The following is a 25,394-nucleotide window of genomic DNA, read 5'->3' as shown; positions in this document are numbered from 1 at the left end:
ATAGTTAGTGATACATATCCTGAATTGTTGGCTTCAGTAAAGCCATCCATTATAATTCTGTTGATTGATATTTGGATTGTGATAAGATGTGACATTTAGGAAGCAAGATGCATCAGTTGAAGGATAATATGTACAAAACACATTGATTGTCAAGTCGGTAGCAGATAGTCTAAATCATTAGTCATTGATCACATTGTACAAATATAAATCATGTAACTAAGTGATGAGTTCACTTCAGTCATCAATCCTAACAATGTTGTGTAGGGAATGATGTGTTATTTTAATAACATTTCATATTTAGTAATATTACCACCGTCGAATGTCAATGTTAAGGGTGGGGCGACACTTATCAATCAAAGAGAAACAACGACAGATATCACTAAACCTGACTTAACAAATGAATTGACCAAAATCACTCGATTAACTGAATCACATTTGGTAAATATAATATATTTAGTAATTTTTCCAATGTTTCCTTCCTCAGAGTAGCTCGATTGTCGACGCTTCGATTGAACCAACACTTATCAATCAAAGAGAAACACTCACAGGTATCACTGAACCTGACCTAACAAACGGATTGTCCAAAACTACTCAAACAGCTGAGTCTCATTCGGTAAATATTTGACATTTTGTTATCATTATACGGTTTCTTTTTTCCAGAATAAGACTACAGGAACAACTGAAAATAGAGAACAAAGAGAGTCAAAGAGTTCCCTGTACATCATTATACCACTTGTTGTCGTTTTCTTCGTTGTATGCATTGGCCTTGCCATTTGTCTGTGGTTATACAGAAGGGAGTAATGCAATCCATGGCTCACAGAAAAGTTTGATCGCTTGCTTTCATCATGCTGACATTGTTATTTTCATCTTGTTTGTAATCACATACGTCTTATATTGTGTAATTCATTTCAATGAGATGGAAACTGTTTCATAGAACTATATAACACTTTCATAAGTGTTCCCTTAATAATTGATGTATTTTGTTGATTTTGTCGGAACAAACAATACCTAAGTGAATTTAAACTTCACCCCATTCCACAAGCAAGTGACTATCAGGACTCAGTAGCTGAGTGGTTAAGGTGATGGCGTTTGAAGTGGACGATTCTGGGTTCCATTCCCAGAGTGAACATCAACTCTGAGATGCAGGTACATCCAGTTGACAAGTCCCAAATAGGACAAAACGCGTGTCTTGGATTCCATTGCAAACCAATCTTATTTAAATAAATTTCATATGAAATATTAGAAATTCAATTCTTAAATGTAAAGATCATTACGTAATTTTAAATTGTATACAATATATTGTACAATTAAAATGAAGTCTCACGGAATGAGTTCTCATGATGAGTTTAAATAAAGCCAGAACAAACATGAATACAGAACAATATGAGTTCATTATATTTTACGGTTTCTCATTAGTTGCTAAGTTCCCTGTTAATTCAAGTTTGGGTAACTAGCTTTATTTTTTTATATTGCTCTTCCATTACCGAATTCTTATTTTATGTACATTTAAACCACCCCTTCACTCATACATTACCATTCACTGAATTATCTTAAATTATGTAAACTCTTCAAATCCTGTTCCATTGTTACGCAACCCATCTTACTAGTTTTTTTTTTTAATTCCAGGTTTCGTGTATAAACCCTTCATTATCTTTAAAATCATCGCACAATTTATCTTACCTGTCTCTGAACCTCACTTAATTATTACATTATCCACCTCTTATGTTTCTTTTTATTTTAACACCGCATGACCTCCGATCTGTTCTTGCATATATATATCTATATATATATAGTTATTATTGATAACCCTTATCATCTCAATTGTTTTCATTCACTAAGGTCAATTGTTTCACACTATATCTTGCCTCAATGTAAAATTTTAACACATATTTGGTTGTAAGCAACCGATGAGAAACCAGGAAATATAATGAATTCATATTATTTTGCATCGATGTTCATTCTGGCTTTATTTAAAATGAAGTCATTTTAAAAGTAATCGAATTTTCATCAGGAGAATTCAGTGAATTAATGTACTTGATGCTAATCAGGGGTGTGGTGTGGATGTTATAGTAATTTTAAAAGTTGAGATCGTAAGTCAATTGAAGCTAGACCACCATGGAAAACATGGAAGCATTGGACGGCCGTTTCGTCCTACTATGGGATCCCTTAGTAGTGCACATCCACGATCCCACCTCGCGAGATTCGAACCCAAGACCTATGGATCTCGCGCGAACGCTTAACCTCTAGATCATTAGGCCGGCATCCAACGGTGCTAATGTCTAACTTCATAATAAGAATGGAAAATTGATATTAAATAAATATTTTTATATGAAATTCGTATAGTTCAGTTAAATATGAAATTATTAAAAATTATGACAATATGCCCGGGCGGCCTGCTTGAATATCTGGGTTACCTGTTCCTGACATCTAGATATTTCAACAGGTTATCAGTTTCCGCGTTTGTTTTGACATATCATTGTGTCAATTAATTGTATAACTTATTCAGATATATTTGTGAAAAGTTTACGACCTTTCGCTGTATAAATTACAAAAATTTACAATCGGAGACACCGTGATAGTTGTCAGTCTGCATTGAAAACAATGAACATTATTCAGATATCGATTCCTGAACTGCTAACATCTAACTGGAGACCAATCAATATTTATCATCAGGATCGATAAAGAAATAAGAAACCGGAACTCGGTGAAATACTTCGTGCTAAGAATCCTATATTGTATCAAAACTAGAATATTGAATAATTGTCTAATTGATTTATATATTTATATATGGTGAAACACTGAGTGTGAAAAAAGTGGCTGAACTATTCAAAACAGGATAATAATTAAGCAAAGATATCCTTACCACTCCATTCAGTATGACAAATTATAGTCACGGGGATACCTTCTTTAGCTCCTATATTACCTTCTGTAATAAGTGCACGATAAATTGGACGAATCGTTATTTTATATTGACTATTTGGTTTTAAATTTGGTATTTGCATTTTGTGCGTTTGTTGCTGCAGATGATGATGATCTTCTAGACTTGACATACTATTAAGCATATTAACTAATGGCCAATTCAACATTTCCGGTTCATTATTATCAATTTGTTGATCAATATTTTGATGTAATTGAATGTCACCTAAATGAACAGATTTTAATACACCACTACTTGTGATAAATTCACTTCGTCCAGATATTTGTAACTAAAATAGGCAGTAAAAAGATGGAGATAGAAAAAAGCATCAATGATTATTTGTATACACTTTACAAGGAAGTTCCATACTTTTTGATAGTATTTTATAGAACCGAATAGTCAACTAGCTGAAACTCACAACAACTGTCAACCAACACCAAGATCACAATTTGCGATACAAATGTCAACACAGTTCTATTGTATGGGACGGAGACGCGGAGAGCTACGAAAGCAATCATCCAGAAGATACAAGTGTTTATTATCAGTTGTCTACGCAAAAAACTTCAGATCCGTTGGCAAGACACTATCTGCAACATTCTACTGTGGGAGACAACAAACCAGATTCCATCCAATGGAGGAAGAAATCATGAAGGAGCGCTGGAAGTGGATAGGACACACATTGGGAAAATCACTCAACTGTGTCACAAGACAAGCCCTCACATGGAATCCTGAAGGCCAAAGGAGGAGTGGAAGACCAATGAACACAGTACGCCGAGAAATTGAGACAGATATGAGAAGAATGAACAAACGTTGGATAGAACTAGAAATGAAGTCCCATGACAGAATGGGTTTTAGAATGCTGGTCGGCGATCTATGCTCCATTGGGAGTAACAGGAGTAACTAAGCAAGTGTGTAAGAATAGTCAACTAGATATTGTCAACTTTAAAGTGTCGATTATATACATCATCAGCATGATATTTTCAAATAATCGGAATGAATAAACTTTAATCACCAACGCTCAATTAATTAGAATGAAATTAGGTTTTACCAGCGACGAGATATTGTTTTGTGAGGTAGATTTGATTGAAAGTAAGGAATTTTAGTGGGTCATTTATTTACCATTAGAATTATAATTTGAGTATAAGGATTAATTATTACTCATTATGTAAAAATAGATTCAATGAACAATCAGAAACTAACTATTCAAAGTTTTAACTGATTTTGTTGGGGAGACCCAGAAAATTTTCCGAAAAAGACTAGTAGGGCTCTGAAAACACTGGGAAACAGCTTATCCAACCAGCATTCAGTAGGCTTATCTCAAAAACATTCGGAAAGTGAAAAGTCACATGTCACATTTCTGATTGGATGGTCATCCATACTGCCGCTATGTTTAGAAGAGTTCCAGAACTTTACAGAAATCGATTTTCTGTACATAAACTGACCTTGGAATAAAGCGGTCTTTTCATATTTCGCACCTTTTCTCTCGTGTTCAAGTTTCCGTATAGATTTAACCTGGCTGTAACTAGAAGAGCTCAGGAGACCGAATCAAGCGTTCAATTAGACGATTTATAATATTTATTAGCTGATGAGCCTCATAGAGTTTACGCACAACATTAAAGATATTTTTCGATACTTATATAATGAGACAAATATATACTCTTAAAACATAATAATCAGTAGTATATTTTAAAGATTGACTTTAAAAGAACAACTGATAACGGAGTTTCAACAATTCACTGACAGACCAAATCATGAAAGACATGGATGATTGTGATAATAAAGGGCACACTTCATATACACATTCGAAACAGCTTTTGTTATCCAGCATATGAATGTGTCTTATTTAGGTCCAAACCATCAAATCTAATCTGATCATTTTATTTTCATAATTGGTTTTGACAACATAGAAGAATGTCATCATTTGTAGACTTGAAACGTGATAATTGAATTAGAATAATTAGGTCCAATGTGGACAACCGTCTTCACATCGTATTTTTTGTTTAAAATTACATACATTATGTGTATAACGGAAAAATTAAAGTCAAGTTGAATAAGGATGTTTAACTGAGATGACGTTTGAATTATCATTTTGGTATATCAAAAGAACAACGTTCTACATCGTTTATAAGCAAAGATGGATAGTGGCTAGAAGTGGAATACCGGAAGCGCGTCTCGTCCTATTTGGGATTCGTCAGCTGGATGTACCTGCATCTCAGAGTTGATGCCCACTCTGGGACTCGAACCCAATGCAATCTGCTTTAAACGTCATCGTGTTATGCACTTAACTATTAAGTCCTGATAGCCACTTGCTTTGAAATAAAAAGACAGCTTACTAACCTTGTATCATGATTGAACAGTCTTGGAACAGAAAATATTATGTATGAATCAATGAATATTGTTATATCCGAACCGAATTTTTTTTTATCTTGATCATATTTAATTGTTATTTCTTATTTTCTGGTAAAGATATGGTCTGGTTTACTTGTATATAAACTATATCTGTCTAGAACATAATAACGATTTTTGGCTGGTAGTTATTATTCGTGCATTCTTCCTTGTTTGTTCACGAAGTTAATTAGTATTAGGCCAACTATCAAGTATAGAGTATCAATCTTCTCGTCTTTGTAGTCTATCTAGCACACTTAATGGGTATATTGGTTAAATGAAGGCTGTTAGTAAAGGTGGATAGTGGCTAACACTGGAACCCAGAAAGCTCATTTCGTCCTATTCGGGACTCGTCAGCTGAATGTACCTATTATATCCCCTGGTGAATTATGAATGGTAACTCTAAGGACTATTTATCGACCAATGTATTATGCCTATTTCCTATTGTACAATTGTTACGTAACTAAACTATTCATATTCGTGTTTCTCTTATCATTAGCTTTATTTTGATCTTTGATTTATTATCATACGATTCTTGAGTTATAATCAGTTTATTGATTACTTTGGTTTGTATAAAACCCAATGTGTTTGTAAATAATGATTCATATTACCGAGGCTGTTATTTGTGTTCTGGACTCAACTGGCTGGGCTAGGCATATAGGAAGGACCGAACAGCACCCAAGACTGCTCGTACGATTTCAAGTATCATTTGCGTCCGATCAATAAATTCACTCCTCTCCTAATTGCACGTTCATATATATTACGAGTTCATACGTTATAACAGTACCTGCATCTCAGAGTTGATGTTCACTCTAAAACTTGAACCCAATACCGTTCTCTTCAAATGCCATCGCGTTATCTACTCAGCTACTGAATCCTGATAGCCACTTGTTTGTGCAATGGGGTGAAGTTTAAATTCACCTAATATTGTTTATTTGTATCTTACCATTGTTATTTAGGACTGAAACTGATTAGTTTCTTATTGGAATATGTGAACATCAACTCTGCGATGTAAATACATCCAGCTGACGAGTCCCAAATAGGACGAGACACGAGTCCTAGATTCCACTGCTAGTCACCATCCATTTTTGCTCATAAATTAAATCGTTTGTAACAATCAAAATATCTTATATTCAACATGATAAATGAATAAAGATGTCAACTTTTATTTAAACAATAACTTACTTGATATTCAAGTAGATTAGCTAAATGTATTGGAGGTAACCATTCAATTGTAATTGTATTCATTGTTCTATGTATACATTTGAAATTTTGTACAGTAAATTTCTCTGGTTGATCACGTATATCCATAAATATAAAATTATGATTTCGCTTATCGTTTAGATTATTATTACCATTATGAATATCCCCATTACTATTGTCAATGAGTGTTGAATGTTGATAAGAATTAGTATTAATGATATCGGATAATTCACCTTCATTCCCATTTAAGTCAACTGAACTTAAACGAATTAAATATTCATCATTTGGACTTAAATTACCCTAAAATAATGAAAATAATAATGATGAGAACAAAAACTATTGAGCAAAGAAATAAATGCGATGAAGTTACTTTTTGTTAAAAAGGGCAGGTTATAATTAGATTAGTAAGATTGATTGAAGTTAGACATTAGTACCATTGGATCCCGACTCTATGGTCTAGAAGTTTATCGTTCGAAAGTCCTGGGTTCGATTCTCGTTTGCTTAGTTGTGGATGTGCATTGCTGAAGAGTCCCACACTTGGGCAAAATGACAGTCCAGTGCCTACAGGTAGTCTAACTTAGATAGGTCCATGGGTTCAGTGTGATCAGTAACAATGTAGTTTACATGTGAGAAGCATAATTAGTGTCATGAGAAACATAATATAAATGTTGAGTTCCCATAATTATGATAAGAATGTTCAGAATTGTTTCAACATATTAAATTTTTAAATTATAATCCCTCAATAAACCAATAAAATTCGACCAGCTTTCAAAGGGTAGACAAACATGACATCAGTTACTACTCATTGATTAGTCATTTGTAAATATCCATGTCTAACATGGAGTCAGTCACTGCCCGGATAGATTGATGGTAAACTCCTCTTCTTTAGGGTTGGTTCATGTGAGCGATGACCAATGGAATTCAATCGTGTAGGGTGTTAAGTAGTTATCTACTGAAATCAGTGGAAAATGATCACGCAATATCAAAGGCTGAATAAAATTAGACTTATACAATATTGGACCTCAGCTCAATGGTCTAGAGGTTAGGTGTTTAGACGCGAGGTCAGAGTTCTTAAGTATGGTTTCCAGTTGCGTAGTCGTTGGAGCGCACTGTCGATGAGACAAATACAATGACGAAATGATATTCCATTTCTTCCTGGCTGTCAGTTATTATCTAAATTGAATCCTTTCGGGATTTGAATAAAATTTGACAGTCTTCACAACTTGATACTGACAGATGTTCATTCTTTGTAAATTAGGTAGTCAAAGCTTATCATCAAAATACCTTGCCCAACCTAAGTTTCCTGTTAGTTAAAACTTATCAAGAAGGCGTACTTGTACTCTTTTACGGATTAGGATTACTATCGAGCGATTCGTCCATAAATAACCTTCCATCAAACTGAAAATAGTTATATTACTTCAATACGAACGTCAAAACAGTTCTACTCTGCGAAACTAAAACTTCGAGAAGTACTATAATCATCATCAAAAAGGTACAAGTATTTATAAACAATTGTCTACGTAAGATACTCAATGTCGGACGAGTAGATACAATCAGCAACAGCCTACTGTGAGAGAGAACAAAACAGCTTCCATCTGAATAGGAAATTGGGAAAAGACATTGGAAGTGGATAGGACACATATCACGGAAATCATCAAACTGAAGCACAAGGCGAGCTCTAACCTGGAATCCTGTGTGGGAAAGGAAAAGTAGAAGGTCAAAGAACATAATACGTCAGGAATTGTAAGCAGATATAAAGAGGATAAATATCAACTGGAAACAACTAGAAAGGATTACCCAGGACAGAGTTGAATGTAGGATGCTAGTTTATGGCCTATTTAAAGATGTTTTATCACTATATCTTATCATTAAACTCAATAAGTCGATTCTTCATTCTCTACATAGACAATAGAATAAATATCAGAAGGGGTTTTTCGGTAGATATCTGTTATGTCCCGATAACAATAGTGAATGGTAACTTTTAAAAACTATTTATGGACCAATATGATAAATATATTCTTATTGTATAATTGTCAACTAACTAAACTATTCATATTTGTGTCCCTCTTATCATAGGCTTTGTTTTGACCTATAAACTATTGTTATATGATTGGCGATTCTTGAATTATACCCTGCCTATCATTTACTATCTCCCTTATTCACAGCCACTTTTGACTATGGACTATTCTAATCTGTTGTCCCCGGCCCTGCCAACTAGATCAAGAAGTATTGATGAGACGTAGAAGAATGTATTCTACAAGCACTCAGAAAATACGAGATCACTAAGAACACAAATCAAGCTTATTTATACAATGATAGAAATGCCCTTGGAAGAGCCACAAAATAGCATACTAGAAAAATCCATCAACTAATGACAGTCAAGGAATTCCGAGTGGGAAATGTAAGCTGTAGGTCAACTAAGCGTTTTGTTGGCGCAAAAACATAAAATTCAAAATTTCAGAAAAAAATTACAAAATTAGGACCTTTTCCAAGTAAGTTCTGAGGATCTAACGTCGGCAACAATATTATAGTAATCATTAGAAGGGAGTTTTGTGACTGGCACCATAAGGTATTCCCTGGAGTTCTAGTGAGAAGCATTAACCAGTGGAGTTCAACCAGGTCTGTTGTGAGATAGTAACTCACTGAAATTTTGGTGAATGGTTGCTCAACTTCGTGGATTGGTTGCAGAAAGACATTAACACCGTTGGATACCGATCTGCTCAGTGGTCTATAAGTTAAGCGCTCTGGCGCGAGACTAATAAGTTCTGGGTTTGAATCTCGCAAGTCGGGGTCGTTTATGCATACTGCTGAGGGGTCCCACAATAGGACGAAACGGTCTTCCAGTACTTCCAGGTTTCATGATTGATTGATCACTGGTTGGTGATCAATAAAATATATTGAGTTTTCCAATAGACTTGAATATGGAATGGAGGAGGTGGACCTAAAAATGTAGTCTAGGTGGCTTGACACTGTGTGCACTATGTTGAGATAAGATGGTGGTTGGAGGTGGTCAACAGGAAACCCTGGATCCGGGTTTCGTGCTACTTAGCACTCGTCAGTAAGGTGTACCTGTAATGTTGAGGGAACTGGTGCTCCCTGACGGATTCGATCCCGTGTCGCTCAGCATTCGATCAACACTAAGAAGGACTTGACACGCATGATATTGATCATCACCCAGTGATCAATCAATTGTGGTTATAAATTAGTATTCATTACAAATTCTATTAGATTTAAAACTTTAAAAGATTCACTTAGTAGTATATGAAAGTCACTGAATTTCATCAGGAACAATGGTTGCCCCAAAAGTACAGGTACACTGCGTTAACAAGTAGTAACTAGCACAAAACTAAGATTCAAACCGTATTGATCAATACCTCCAACTATCTAGAGTCTCGATATAATTCAATCGATGTAAAGTAACTTAGACTAGTGACCATATTACAATTTGGTAAAGGAAATCCGATTAACATTAAAAGACTAGATAAACATGACATTGTTCAATACCTAATGATTAATCAGTTGTAAATTTCAGTATTAACCGGTATCATACCATACAGTTCTTCGAATGATCCAATTATGTCAATGAATTTGACGGTTATAGGCATTTAGTTGAAGCCTGAAAAACTTAGTTTTATTGTCTCTTTACGTATTTTAATACCAAAAGAATTTTAGAGTCTTTCAAGGTTCTAAATATATGATTTTGTGTTACCATATGAAAGTTCAGAGCGAAATGCTAGGTGATTATAACTGCCTAAAACATTTCAATTAATTATAGATAGGTTATTTCTTATAACTGACAATTAAACATGAAGTTGACAATCGAATCTTTAAGTATAATTTTTTGGTAATTTACATGATGTATTGATTTTAGCTAGATAACCACTAAAAACGAGGATGTGTTGAATCGATTTTTTGTCAGAGTTCGAGGCTCCTTATTAATGTCCATATATATGTCAGCGTCAGGAGTGGAAGCCAGAACTTTTCAACCAGGCTGAGAGGGATCAACTTCAAGACCATTTAAGTTGATATCCAACAACTTAAGTTTCTAATTTCAGTCAGCTTATGGTATTGCTTAATCATCATCATTTGTTGATACTCAATTCGTATACAACATAAATCACCACTTTTTACCAACATCAGTTACATGACTATTGTAAACCAAAAACCGTTGCCTAGAAATATATACACATTTTGAGAATATTCAACACTTTCCACTCACTATCTTATACACATATGGTTAGATGACATTAGATCCTGAAATGACAAAGATTAAATCCAATTCCTGAATTAGTAACTTTATGAATTTTCAACAAACCTCCAAAAAACTGATTGGATTAAACAATCACCATAGTATTATCCCCTTCATTATCCTTTTCAATTTTGTTTTAAAAAAAAAAACACATTTACCCTCTGTCATAGTAATAAATATTTTAAGTTTACTATTGTGTATTACACATTTATGTCTGTTAATTGGTACATTTCTATGGGATACATTCATTTCTATCATTTGCATTATTACATAATGATAAATAGCATGTTAAAATTTAAAAAAAAATGTCTTTTGCATTTCATAATGGTAATACTATAGTAGGATTTATTTACATTGTGAATCATTCATTTAATAAAATAATTAATGTAGGTTACAAATGTTCAATTTACGGAATATCTATATAGAGTAGAACAGTATAGAATGGAAGGGATTAAATATAGTCAAAATATAGACAATGGAATAATACTACATTCTTATATCTATTTATAGGAATAGTTTCGTTTATCTTTTAAATATTGATAATTGAATAGAACATGTAAAACAAAACAAAAAAACATACAGTATGAATAAAATTCACTTAGCATTGTTTGTTTGAATCTTCTCATTGATGTTTAGGACTGTAACTGGTCAGTCTCTAATTGGTATATGTACATACTGTGTGTATTGCCTTGATATAGCCTAAATTCACAAGCATTATAAGGAAAGATGGATAGTGGCTAGCAGTGGAATCCAGGATGCGCGTTTCGTCCTATTTGGGACTCGTCAGCTGGATATACATGCATCTCACAGTTGATGTTCACTCATGAACTGAGTGTATAACGAGATGGCGTTTGAAGCGGTCGGTACTGGGCTCGAGTTCCAGGGTGAATATCAACTCTGGGGTGCAGGTACATCCAGCTGATAAGTCCCAAATGGGATGAAACGCGCGTCCTGGATTCCGCTTCAGTGTTTTAGTTTATTTTCTGTGAATCATCGATAATTTTATTATTTAAGGCATTAATTTATTCTAGTCACTTCAATTAATAAAATAGAAAGCGTAATTATATTTAATTTCTTAGAATTTGTCTTAGTGAGTAGATGTGACCAGTGTAGCCAAACCGTGTCTGATGTGAGGCAGTGACTCATTGAAGACAATGGTGGACGGTGGTGCAATTTCATGAATTGGTTGAAGTTAGACATTAATACCGTTGAATGTTGGCCAGCTCAGTGGTCTAGAGGTTAAGCGTTTGAGCGTGAGGCCAAAGGTCCTGAATTTGAATCCAACGTGCGGGGTCGTGGAGTTCCATACTAGAAAGAAACGGCCGTCAAGTGTCTCCAAGTTTTCCATGGTAGTCTAGCTTTAACCGATTCATCAACTCAACCATTAGAACTAATTAGTTATTACAATATGTTAATTTGTAAAAAGGATTTAAAATATTTAGACAATGTTGGTACTGGTAGATAATAAATTGTATTTCTAAATGTGCAAAGACTTTTCACTAGACAGCTTTTAAGAAACATTGATCAATTCATAATTTTCATAGTTGAAATCCGTGGATGCGCACTGTTGAGGAGTCCCACAATACGACGAAATTTCCGTTCAGTGCTTCCAGGTTTTCCATGGTGATCTAGCTTCATCGAAAAAAAGACATGATGTGGGAAAATTAGATGTTACTAAAACCTTGGTTGAAAACTAACAATTTGAGAGAAATTTACAAAAAACTACCAATGAAAATTCACTTGGTATTGTTTGTTTGAATCTTCCTATTGATGTTTAGGACTGTAATTGATCATTCTCTTATTGGCATATATGCATACTGTGCGCATTGCCCCGATAAAGCCTTAATTAACAAGCGAATGGTACTGGGTTCGAGTCCCGGAGTGAACATCAACTCTGAGATACAGGTACATTCAGCTGACGAGCTCCAAATATGACGAGACGCGCGTTTTGGATTCTACTTTTAGTCAATATCCATCATTGCTTATAATATCAATGAAAATGCTATTAAATATTCCGACAGTAATATTCAAGCTTACAAACTTGGTCATTGATTATAACTTATTGTAGGTAGCGAAAAATGAAGTTAACGAGAGACTTAATTTAGCGGTATTTTTTCATATTCTTTTTATCAAATTGACCTACCTTTCTGATTTATAAGAAATTGAATACGATCACTCCAAGGTCCTGGACCAGCCTTAGTCCAAGCACGTACTAAACAAGCATGTGTTGCTGATGGTAGATTGTATAATTTTAAAGTTTGTTCTGTTATTGTTTTCAATTCATCATGATTTTCTTCTTCACCAACAATATAACATCGAACTTGATATTTTGTTATAATACCATTACGATATAATAATCTTGGTGGTTCCCAAGCTAATTGTACAGATGTTTGATCGCCTCCAACAACACGAAAGTTACTTGGAGCATCTGAAGGAGCTAAATCAAAGAATGATTTATGAAATAATGACTTTTTAGTGAAGTTTTAAAAAAGTTGATATGTAAATCAAATGGAAAGCGTAAATCTATTTTATTTTAAAACTGGATTCATGAACAATGCGAATTCATAAGTCTACACAAGATCAAATCTAGGCTTCATGTGCTTGCGTTGAGTGCAATACCTTTAAGTTATTAAATATAATTTCAACATCCAACCCATTTGAAATTGATTACTTTTTATATAGTATGAACCTTATCCAATATCATAGACTCCTGCAATTCCCTCTTTTAGTGAGAATATAGAGAAATTTGTCTTGATCAGTTAATGATTGTTTAAATTAGAAGTGTTCTACCGTGAATAATAAGACGCAGAAAGCATAACCAAATCTTTATGCAAATGTACTTAGAAACAAGACGTCAGGAGTTGTACTCTAATTATAAATTGTTCGATGGAGAGAGAGTTCCCCTCCGTCGAGATTGAGGTAGTTGTATACCAGAATATTGAACGACGATTGTGTAATATCGTGAATATATTGAAGTAGAAATGTAAACTACTATGTGCCATCTCAATGGTCTAAAAACTTAATACTAAATATTGGACCTGAAATTTATGCATTCAAGCACTACTGAGAAGTCCTACTTTAGGATGGAATAATATGAAATTAATGATCCAATACTTACTAGATTTGAATGATGGTTTAATTAAGATTAACTTATGATGAAAATTACAGAAAATAATGATTGCATTTTTAAAACAAACCGGCTAAAGAAACTTTTTTAAATGTTGAGGCCATTAAAACGCTATAAAATGAAAAAAAATACAAACATTTCTCATTCATTGTCTAATCATTTTGATGGAGTTTCGTTCTCTGAGATGGATGGTCTGGTCATGGGGCTTTCATCGTCCTTCTGCTGATGATGTTGTTCAAAGGATGATGAAAGCTTCACGACCAAACCATTTAGCTCAAAGAACAAAACTCCATCAAAATCATCCATCTGATCTATAAACCATATTATGTTATGATATATTGTGGTGTGGGTTACTTATATCCACATAAGCAGTATATAACGATGGTCAGGCATTGAATGTATTTCAGTAGAAGATAGGTAAAGAAAGAACGGGAACGAAACGTAATTGGTATCAAAATGCATGAACAGTAATAATCGGAGATGGTGGACTGATATTTGCAGAAGGAACGGTCAAGATTGAGACAATTAATTAATAGTTTGCAAATTACCTATTTACTATATGGTTCTCATACTTTACTGAGATATTCTGTAATTTCGCGAATAAATACGGTCGATTATCCCTACTCGTCTTCTTGTTCACTACAATATAAACGATTCACTTTCAACTTTCATCATTTTCTGTTGATAAATAAAATCATTTGTTAATACTTCAAACAATATAATATCTAATAACTAGTACTGATACATTTGGCCTCGTGGTATAGCGGTGAGCACTTCGGACTCTGAATCCGGCAACCCGAGTTCGAATCTCGGCGAGGCCTCATGATGTGGGCACTTTTGAAACTCATTTGGACTATGAATACCATTTGAATATAAATATAACATATTCATTATATTGAATGAGTCTAATGTAATAGTCTCAGTTCTATTCTTTATCAACTGAATAATTATTTTGTAATCAAGTAACATCAATGATTAGATAAATATGATATCAGTCACCACTTTATGAACAATCAATGTCTGACAATCGATCAACCGTTACTTTAATAATTCAGTTTGAAAGTTTCAAATTCAGAAGATGGCAAATCCATGTTTACATTCCACAGAGAGTACTAGTTCCCTAGAGATTGTAGATATGTCTTGTCCAAGAACTACATGGTTTCTTGTTGCATACCTCTAACCACGTAAAATTAAAGTATAGTACTGACAATATCGAATGATTTAAACTAATAGTCACATCGTGAATTTATCGTCTTGATTTGCTTAGGATTAACGACTAGACAAATTTGACATTGAACACTACTCGATGATCATTAAATATGCATCAAATGAATGTGTTTTCTACATTATTACCAGTTTTCCCTTAACCTAACACATCGATGGGAAGATTCGAACAAACGATACTAAATGAATATAAACTTCACCCCATCGCACAAGCAAGTGGCTATCAGGACTCAGTGGCCGAGTGGATAACGCGATGGCGTTTGAAGCGAGGGTACTGGGTTCGAGTCCCAGAGTCAACATCGACTCTGAGATGCAGGTACATCCAGCTGACCAGTCCCAAATAGGACGAAACGCACGTCAAACTGGATTTCACTGCTAGTCACTATCCATCTCTGCTTACCATGCTTGTGAATCAAGGCTATATCGAGGCAATACGCACAGTATGCACATATACCAATTAGAGACTGACCAGTTGCAGTCCTAACACATCGACGGGAAGATTCAAACAAACAATACTAGATGAATTTTATGGCTTAGTCCAACGTCTTCATTATAGAAGCTTCATATTGTTGACTTTGAAGATAGAGAGTATATACCTACTCAAGTTTATAGTTTTACAATAATGAATTAGTATGACAAGTCTATACAAACTTGATATGAATTGATATAGTGTAGTGAACAAAACACTAGTTGGGAACAATCTAGTGTATTTAAGCACAAATCACAGACTATCTCACTAAATTCTGATAACCATACAGCAAACGGTTAATTTGCAAAATAACAACCAATTGTCTCAATCTTAAATGTTCCTTCTGAAAATATCAGTCCGTCTTCTCTGATTTCATTATTCATACATTTTCATACCGATTGTGCATCATTCCTATTCGTTCCTTATCGATCTTCTGCCAAAATACATTCTGTGTCTGACCATCACCATATACTACTTACATGGATATAAGTAGACCATACTACAATAGAGTCGTATAATTATCTAATTGTCAAATGTATCATTTTGATTAGTTAATTATTTTCCACTTATTCATAGAAACTATTAACTCCTATCAATGTACACTTTTATATTCATACGGTTGTCTATGTATCTTCTTAACTGTTTTATTACACTGAAAACTTAATGGACTGAATAAACCTACGCAACAATCCGTACAATACTATCTATTTAGTTATTCTAGTTAAGTTGCCACTGATAGACAACTAATTAAACAATTAAGTCACTAAGTCTACTGTAGGATTGTTATTACCCTATTTCAAATTATTATTCTGCATACATTCCAGTATATTTCACTAAACAATAACAAAGGGATTTATTTTAAACATTCACTGTCAAGCAATAAATGCAGACTTGATTGTGATTGATGATTCTTAGATGTTGATAACCATTATTTACACAGGTAGTTGTTAGTCACTGAAAAAGTTTAGGATAGAACAGCCATCGGTTGTTATTTATGTAATGGTTTACACATTTCATCCTGTCTTCAAGCAGTCATCGCCCTTATCGTTCAAATCCTAACCAGGTAGTCTATACCTAACAAATATGGCTCTGGTCAACAGTAAATGACTTTACAGAATAATATCAAGCTTCAGTTCTACCGGGCATACCTTTCTTTCAACAAATCTCGATGTTTATTTTATTTTATAGTTGAACTCATGAGTCAGTTGAAACTAGACCACCTTAGGAAACCTGGAAGCACTGGACAGCCGTTTTGTCTTATTGTGAGACTCCTCAGTAGTGCGCATCCACATTGACATCGTTGGATGCCGGTCGGCTCAGTGGTTTAGAGATTAAGCGCTTGCGCGCGAGATTGATAGGTCTTGGGTTGGAATCTCACGAGGTAAGACTGTGGATTTGCACTGCTGAGGAGTCCCACAATAGGACGAAACGGCTGTCCAATGCTTCCAGGTTTTCAATGACGGTCTAGCTACAAATGACTCGTGAATTCAACTATAAAATTACTTAAATCTCCAAGAAACTCCTTCTGATTATTCTATTTTTTCAACATTTAACTACGAATTCCTCTTTTCTATTCCATATTGAACTAGAACTAAATATTTCACATATTTTTCAAGTTCAAATTATTTATACATTATCGATTAGGCGGAACTGTTTTTGTTTTTTTTCTTCCTAAGTCTATTTAACTTGTACATTGAAAAGGTTCCTTGTAAATTGAACATACATGAACAACATATGTAAATAAATTTCTATTTTAATTTGGTTCTATTCGGCTTGTATTTTTGCTTTGAATCTGTTTTTTCCGAGTTATTTTTGATATATATATATATATGTATATATATTCATAGTTGAAAGCGTGAGTCAATTGAAGCTAGATCACCATGGAAAACGTGGAAACACTGGACGGCTGTTTCGTCTTAGTATGGAACCCCTCAACAGCCATAATCAACGATCCTGCAAGTAGGCTTCGAATCCCGAACCTTAGGACTCGGGTGAGAATGCTTAACCTCTAGACCACTGAGTCTGCATGCAACGGTGTGAATGTCTAACTTCAACCAATCCATGACACTGTGCGACCGTTCATAATTGTCTTCAGTGAGTCACTGCCTCACAACAGACACGGTTTGGATACACTGGTCACTGCTTCTCACTAGGATTCTTAGTGCCTAGAGTCTAGAGGTCAGGCGTTCGCTCACGAGATTAAAGATCCTGGGTTCGAGTCACATAATCGACTCGTGAATTCAACTATTAAATTACTAAAACCTCTACAAAACCCCCTTTCTGATATTATAGATTTGTTGTATATTAGTCGTTGACACGGTATAAATTATTTTCTGTAAGATCAATTGGAAAAAAATGTTCAAATGAAAAAGTTTAATAAATTTGGATAGTGTTATATGCTGATGAAGACATAAGTACAGGTAACTCCCAGGACCTATTAATGGACTATTATTCTATATATATTCTTATTCTTTAACTATTGAGTAATTAGATTGTGTACTATATTTATCTTATTATAAGATTCATTCCGACCTATGAATTAATGCTGTACGATTTTCTGTTCCCAAATTATGTACAGTTAATTGATTATTGTATCCCACGTTCACAGCCGCATTTGACTCGATCTTGTACAAATATTATTTTCTATTTTATGGTGTGATGCGGTCTATCTATCTGGTATACAAACCGAGTAGACTTGAATTAAATGATTCGCATAGTAGAAGCTGTAATTAATGTTTTGGACTCAATTGGAAGGGCTAGGCGGACAAGGGACCAATAAGAACGCTAGACTACTCTTACCAGTTGAACGTCATTGATTTGGCACAGTGTTAAGATTAGACAAGTTGTATTCCGATTGGTGGACAAATCACGTGATAAAAAGCCGAACATAAAACCATAACGAAATGGATACGGTCCTATTTTTTATAAAGTCATAACAGATAGTAGTTAAAAATGAAATCTACATCGTATGTTCCATCTTATTTAGAACTCCTCAATCAGAAATACCTCCATTTCATTGTTAAGATCCATACCAAGTTTTGAATTCAATCTATAATCAATTTCAATTCTTAACATCAACAACTGAAAAAAAAACTACAAATTATCATCTATAAAAATCATCTTTGTTCAACAAGATATTAACTCTCTAAATTCAGTAATCTAATAGATAACACGGTAAAGTGTGCAATTAAATATACTATGTTCGAGTCCTAATATAAACAACATTAACTCTACAATACAGTTACATCAAGATAATTAGTCCCAAAATAGTAAACATAAATAAATAAATAAATATCCAGCACACATTTCAGTGTTAGTTACTATCCAACTATAATTGAATATTACATTTGGTAAAAAAAGTGAAAAACCTTGACTTTTTCTTTTTTTGACCACCCAGTTACAATAAAGATATATCATTTCTATTTTTTCTTTAAAAATCCAATAATCTATATAAATTAAAATATAATTTAATTAAGTAGTATGTTTATGAATGATTTCACACATTAAATTAAAATCTTGTCAAAAAAAAGAAAAAAAACGAGAAAAAAGGAAAGAAAAAGAAAAAAGAAAGAAAAAAAGACATTTGACTTTCACAAACCTTTATTCAATTGGTAATAAAAAGAGAATAATACTAATTAACTGATGTAAAGTAAAAGAAAAAAGAGGAAAAAAGAAAAAACACGAATTTTGAAAATGGCGGGTGGTGTCCTTGTTTTTTTTATTTTTAATTAAATATTGAACATTGAATTTAGTTGTCAAAGATGTTATTGGTTTATTTAGGTTTGTTGCTTTTTCTAATGATTGTTACTGAGATATAAGAAAATTGATAAAATTATAAGTAAGAGACTAATATACTTAAACATTGATATATAAATATATAAGATCAACCCCTTTTAACTTAGGGAAATATGAAGTTATAAAGTAATTGGTCTCTATAAATCCTAATTATATAAGCATATATATTCTAATGAGTAAATATGCTATTTTGTAGTTGAAATCATGAGTCAATTGAAGCTAGACCAACATGGAAACCCCAGAAGCACTGGATGGCCGTTTTGTCCTATTGTGAGACTCCTCAGAAGTGCGCATCCACGATCTCGACTCGCAAGATTCGAACCCAGGACCTATCAGTCTCGAGCGCGAACGCTTAATCAATAGACCACTGAGCCAGCCGGCATCCAGCGGTGGTAATGTCTAACTTTAACCAATCCACGAGATTGAGAAACCATTCACCATTGTCTTCAGTGAGTTGATATCTCACGACAGACCTGGCTGAACTCCACTGGTCACTGCTTTTCACTAGAACTCCAGGAAATATCTCTTGAAGCCAGTCAATAGTGAAACTGATAGGTCCTGCTTTCGAATCTTGCGAGGCGGGATCGTGGATGCGCACTGCTGGGGAGTCTCACAATAAGACGAAACGGCCATCAAATGCTTCCAGGTTTTCGATGGTGGTCTAGCTTCAATTGACTCATGATTTCAACTATAAATTACTAAAATCTCCACAAAAACCCTTTCTGATAATATTTTGTATTTCATAAGTGTTTTCTTTAAAAAAAAGGAAATGAACTATAAAATGGTCATGAAAAATATTTTATACACTGTATGTGGTTGATATATTACTAGTTTAATAGTTTGAAAGTAGTTTCTTTCATAAACTGATATCAAAGACAGAAGACTGAAAACCAAATAGTACTCGACAGCTAGCATGTTTGAGTTCACGGTACTACAATACTGCCCACTTGTTAACATCTGGAAAATTGGATATAAGTAACTGATTGATTTTGTCAAATTTGTCAAATTTTTACATTCGGACGTAGTTCATTATGAACAACTATAGTTATTAACAGTTATTTCATAGTTTAAAATGTATTCTCAAAGATCGTTTAGAGACATTGTGGACACTTTAATGACCGGTCATACAAATTTGGAGGTCAATAAAATATAAAGTAATATTCTTGTGTTTTATTAGAATCTGAATTATTTTAACCTTGTACATTCTTGTCTGTTGTGGTGAGGTAAACAATTAAATTAAAATTGGACACTTCTGCATTAAAAAGCTCTCTTGTTGCAACCATATACATCTGAAGAGACGGATGCTAGCAGTTGAATCCAGAACACGCATTTAGTCCTATTTGGTAGTCGTCAGCTGGGTGTACCTGAATGCCAGAGTTGATGTTCACTACAGGACTCGAACCTGTCGCGTTGTACACTTATTTACTGAGTCCAGATGGACACTAGCTTGTGCGACGGGGTGAAATTTAGTTCATTTGTATATCGGTTGTTTGAATCTTCCCAATGATGTTTAGGGATGCAATTGATCAGTCTCTTATTGGCATATGTACATCCTGTGTCGACTGCCTCGATATCGCCTTCAGTCACAAGCATTATAGTCAGTGTCTTGGAGTGGACATCAACTCTGGGATGCAGGTACACACAGCTAACTAGTCCCAAGTAGGACGGAATGAGCTTCTTGGATTCCTGTGCTAACCACCATCCATCTCTGCTTATGGTGTAATCTATTCGATGATCAGAATAGTTTGTTAAGAATTATATTTGAGAGAGTTACTTTTCGACCTTCATTAATTACTTTATAAAAATCTAGAATGTTACAACTTGAAAGAAGATGATTAAAAATGTTCTTTAAACCATGGTAAAACAAATGCTGAACAAATAAAGTTGAGATGTTTTATAGTTTGCATTCCATGCTGACTTTAGTTAAGTAACAATTGAAAATCAAGAATTACTCAACAGCTGTTTCCTCCCAAGAGGGGACTTGGCAATACACATACATGAAGGCACCATAGATCGAATACCAAGACCTCAAGTATCGGGGCTAGTGCTTGAAATCCAGATAAGTGTGTCAAGATTCGATGGTTTACGCTTCTTATATCAATCAATTCGCGCTCCTGCACTACCATCACTCATTGTTATTGGCGATATCCATTTCATTCCCGATGCACTTGTGCATCACTTGTCGTGGTATCTTCCTAGAAGTCGAGGAATTACATCTCGATTTCGTCAGTAGTGTTACATCATTGGGTCCTAACTTAGCGATTTAAGGCCTTAATAAAATCTAAAATTCCTCAGTGGAATCTTGGGTTCACACTACTGAGGAGTCATATACTAGTATAAAATGGTTATCCAGTAACTCTTAGTTTTTAATAGTTATCTAAACAAGCTCACTTCATGACATAAGCTACAAAATTATCACCAAATCAACAGTAATTTCTTACAGACTATTTAAAAAGGTAACAAACATTTACCTGATTCAGGTGTAGCTATTCGACTAATTGCATCTCGACCATATCCATTTTCAGTAACTCCAGCTACAGAAACTTCGTAAATTACACCGAACACTGTATGAATAATAGTTAAAATATACAAAAAAAAGTATTATGTAAATCTTGATTACTTTCAATGTTACATATAAAAAGGGTAACAAAATAATTTTAAGGGAAATTGATTGAAAACAATAACAATAAGAGGATTCCTTTTCTGAGGGAGAAATTTTCTTTCATTATAAATTTCATTAATTATATACTTACGACTACGAAAAAAATGGCATACCAACCCTAGAATTGATTACATTCCACACTTATTTATTTCTAAGGGGGGGGGAGATCAGCTACAATTAAAATGGATTGATCAGAGATCAATGAAAAAAATTCATGTTTGTCTAGTTCATCAGTTCTTATTGAATTTAGTTGATTAAGTTGAAATTAAGTCACTGGTTTACGTTTTTCCACAAACAGCCCTGGACCTAAGTTTCATGCTAGTCGGTATTGATCTACAAGATATACCTGTAATATCAAGGTAATGTATACTTCCTTTTGAATTTAGACTCGCTTTATTTAGCTTCAGTGTAAGACATTACCATGGAACTATTCTATTTGCAAGTGACATACTGTAGGACTGAGACAAACCTAGGTTCCAAGTTTACTGTCAATTATCTCAAACCACCTATTAGAATTCTAATTTCTATTGTAGTGAACAAAACACTTGTTGGGGACAATCGAATGTATTTAAGCAAAGATTACAGACTATCTCAATAAATTCTGATTACCAAACAATGAACAGTCAATTTGCAAATTAACAACCAATTGTTTCAATCTTCACTGTTTCTTCTCTTATTCCATTGCTCATGCATTTTCCAGACGTTTGCGTTTCATTTCAGTTCTTTCCTCATCGGTCTTCTGCCAAAATACATTCTATGTCTGACCCACACCATATACTACTTATATGGATATAAGTAGACCACACCACCACTATCACTTCTTGGATGAATATCGTATATAATACATAATCAAGTTACGGAATAATACTCTTACATTTTAAGTGTTTAATGTTGGGATTCAGTCTATGTGAACAAACAGCACGACGAGGTGTACGTAAGTTAAGCTGATTAGCCATACTTAGGATGAATTTTACTGCTGATTACTGTCAATGAATAAAAATCAATAAGAATTCCTCTTAATCGTTCTATACGTATGTATATGGAAGAGACAGTGGCTATCAGGTTGATATATTGTTTGCTGAATACAACCTTCCAATCCATTCATTTTAAAAACGTCAACAAACCATATCCATAAAGCCTAATCAAGTCAGTAAAATATATAAAACAGTAAACAGTCATTTATTTATTCAATTATCAAAAATTATTTCAGCTCAACGTGCATATGTGAGCCAAAAATCGATTACGATTACCTGGCAGATTGAGATCAGAAAATCAATAATTCCTGACAATGTCCATTTCGGTAGTTATCACTTTCATAATCTGATCCTTTGTGTTTTTCTGATCACATTTATCTTTATCTAGCCCACTTTTATGCATGCCATCACCCCACATACGGTTAGATGGTAACTAGAGATACATAACACAAAGATTATTCACCTTAGTTGACAAAAGTTTACAACCTTATCAACTAATTTATATCTCTAATTTTTGTGTTACATATTAAGAAGCCTCAATAACACTGTTTATCGTTCATTATAGCCTTTTTCATTGAAACATAAATGATCATTGTAAGCAAAGATGGATAGTGGCTAACAGTAGAATCCAGGACGCGCGTTTCGTCCTATTTGAGTGAACATCAACTCTGAGATGCAGGTACATCCAGCTGACTAGTCCCAAATAGGGCGAAACGCGCGTCAATCTGGATTCCACTGATAGCCATTATCTATCTTTGCTTACAATGCTTGTGAATTAAGGCAATATCGAGGCAATACACACAGTATGCACATATGCCAATTAGAGACTGACCAGTTGCAGTCCTAAACCTCAATGGGAAAATTCAAACAAACAATACTAAATGAATATAAATGATCATGTTTATGTAAGCGTTTATGAAACTGTAACATAATCTTCAGAATATATGCATGTTATTGTTCAAATCACCCACATTATCTCATTTTAATAACCATTTAATACATTTCTCAATGGACTTTCATATCAGTAATAACCGTTTGATCTACCCAAAAGTCTACTTGAATGAAATAAAACAAACTGACCATTGTGAAATCTTTTATTTCCATCTGTTCTATATAGTCCATTCCTTACCACTAAAAAAGTCCTTTGTGAAACTTGCTAGTAAATGAATGGATAAGTAGTGATAATATTGGTACATTTTGTGATAAAATGCTTCCATTATAATGAACGTTAATGTAAACAAAAGAAAATATCTAGTTCATACCACTAATCAATACGTTCCCTTATTCCATTATAGTTTGCATAAAAGGGTTTAACCCTCCATTATGTAGATCTAATGGTCAGAAGTTTGCCACCATATCTGTAGGTCTTGATCTCTATCTCTGGCGGTGTTTCCAGTTCACACTACTGAGGAGACTCATCAAAGGATGAAGTAACCGGCCAAAAGCTCTTTGGTTTTTAATCATGCCCCGACTGAAATCAGTCTGTGACTAATATAACATGCAAATTAGTTTCATTATCATTAAGTATTCTACCATATAGTGCATACGTTTTAAAGTTAGGTGTTTAATCCTTTTAGCAGTTCAGTTATATAAACCATATTATGAATTAATTGAAGTTGAAAATTTGAACTATTGGATTATAACCAAGTGGTCTAAAGGTTAGACGCTAACTGCAAAACCCGAAAATTACGAGTTTCAGCACAAAAGAGATAGTAAATATACATTCCTTAGCGATCTCATAAAATTTGAACAAAACAGTTGGGCAGTGACAAAAATAATCTACAAACCAAATTATGTAAATATATCGACCATAATAATTTAGAATACTTTAATTGTATGCATATGCATATGTATACGCTACTTATGTCGACAGACATAAGTAGTATGTATCACCAATCAAACGTAGAAAACCTAGCGGCAGAAGGCTACGAAGGTTAACTTGAAGAGGACAAGAACTGAATTAGAAAGGAATTGTGAATCGGAAGAATTATACAGAATGTGAAAAACAAATGATGGAAATCTGCAAATGGAATAATAAATGTATGATTCTCATATTTTAGCAAGATATTCTGTAGTTTTTTGTTAGAATTCAGTTGGTTATCCCCAACAGCTTTCTCATCCATTACATTACTGACGGGTATTCTAGACTACAACTGACCTTTTGTACATATCTTATCGATCGTCATGGAACTAAGATTGCACTCAATAATATTTTCTACATTATATCTATATATCTGTGGAATTAAAACTGTGAACAGCTGGATTCTAGCTCATTTAGTACAAACGGGTCATGCAATCAACATAAAGTAATCATTCACAATGATATACCATGTTTGCAGCAATCTGATTAAATCTGTCAGATTAAGAATCCTGCAGACGTCTGAAACAA

General features: G+C 34.0%; 1 protein-coding gene and 2 non-coding genes across 3 annotated transcripts in view; 2 read left to right on the top strand and 1 right to left on the bottom strand.

The window, feature by feature from the left end:
• Smp_156220 (putative receptor tyrosine phosphatase type r2a) overlaps positions 1-6,613 on the bottom strand; it is a gene marked incomplete at both ends in the record, with an annotated part of 60,104 nt that extends 53,491 nt beyond the window's left edge. The window contains 2 exons of the mRNA XM_018798319.1: positions 2,864-3,206; positions 6,488-6,613. Of these exons, the coding sequence (XP_018653273.1) occupies positions 2,864-3,206; positions 6,488-6,613 (469 nt within the window). The remainder of the gene's footprint in view (positions 1-2,863; positions 3,207-6,487) is intronic.
• An 8,018-nt stretch (positions 6,614-14,631) lies between these two features.
• On the top strand, positions 14,632-14,702 carry Smp_tRNA_01050_Gln_CTG.1.1. Its single transcript has one exon. It is a non-coding gene (tRNA).
• Positions 14,703-15,333: 631 nt separating this feature from the next.
• Positions 15,334-15,401, top strand: Smp_tRNA_01393_Gln_TTG.1.1. Its single transcript has one exon. It is a non-coding gene (tRNA).
• The last annotated feature ends 9,993 nt before the right edge of the window (positions 15,402-25,394 follow it).

The sequence above is a fragment of the Schistosoma mansoni genome, chromosome 6 (assembly GCF_000237925.1).
Source record: "Schistosoma mansoni strain Puerto Rico chromosome 6, complete genome".
Classification (NCBI taxonomy): Eukaryota; Metazoa; Platyhelminthes; class Trematoda; order Strigeidida; family Schistosomatidae; genus Schistosoma; species Schistosoma mansoni.
The sequence above is the reverse complement of the archived record's forward strand: the minus strand, read 5'-3'. Positions and strand labels throughout refer to the sequence as shown.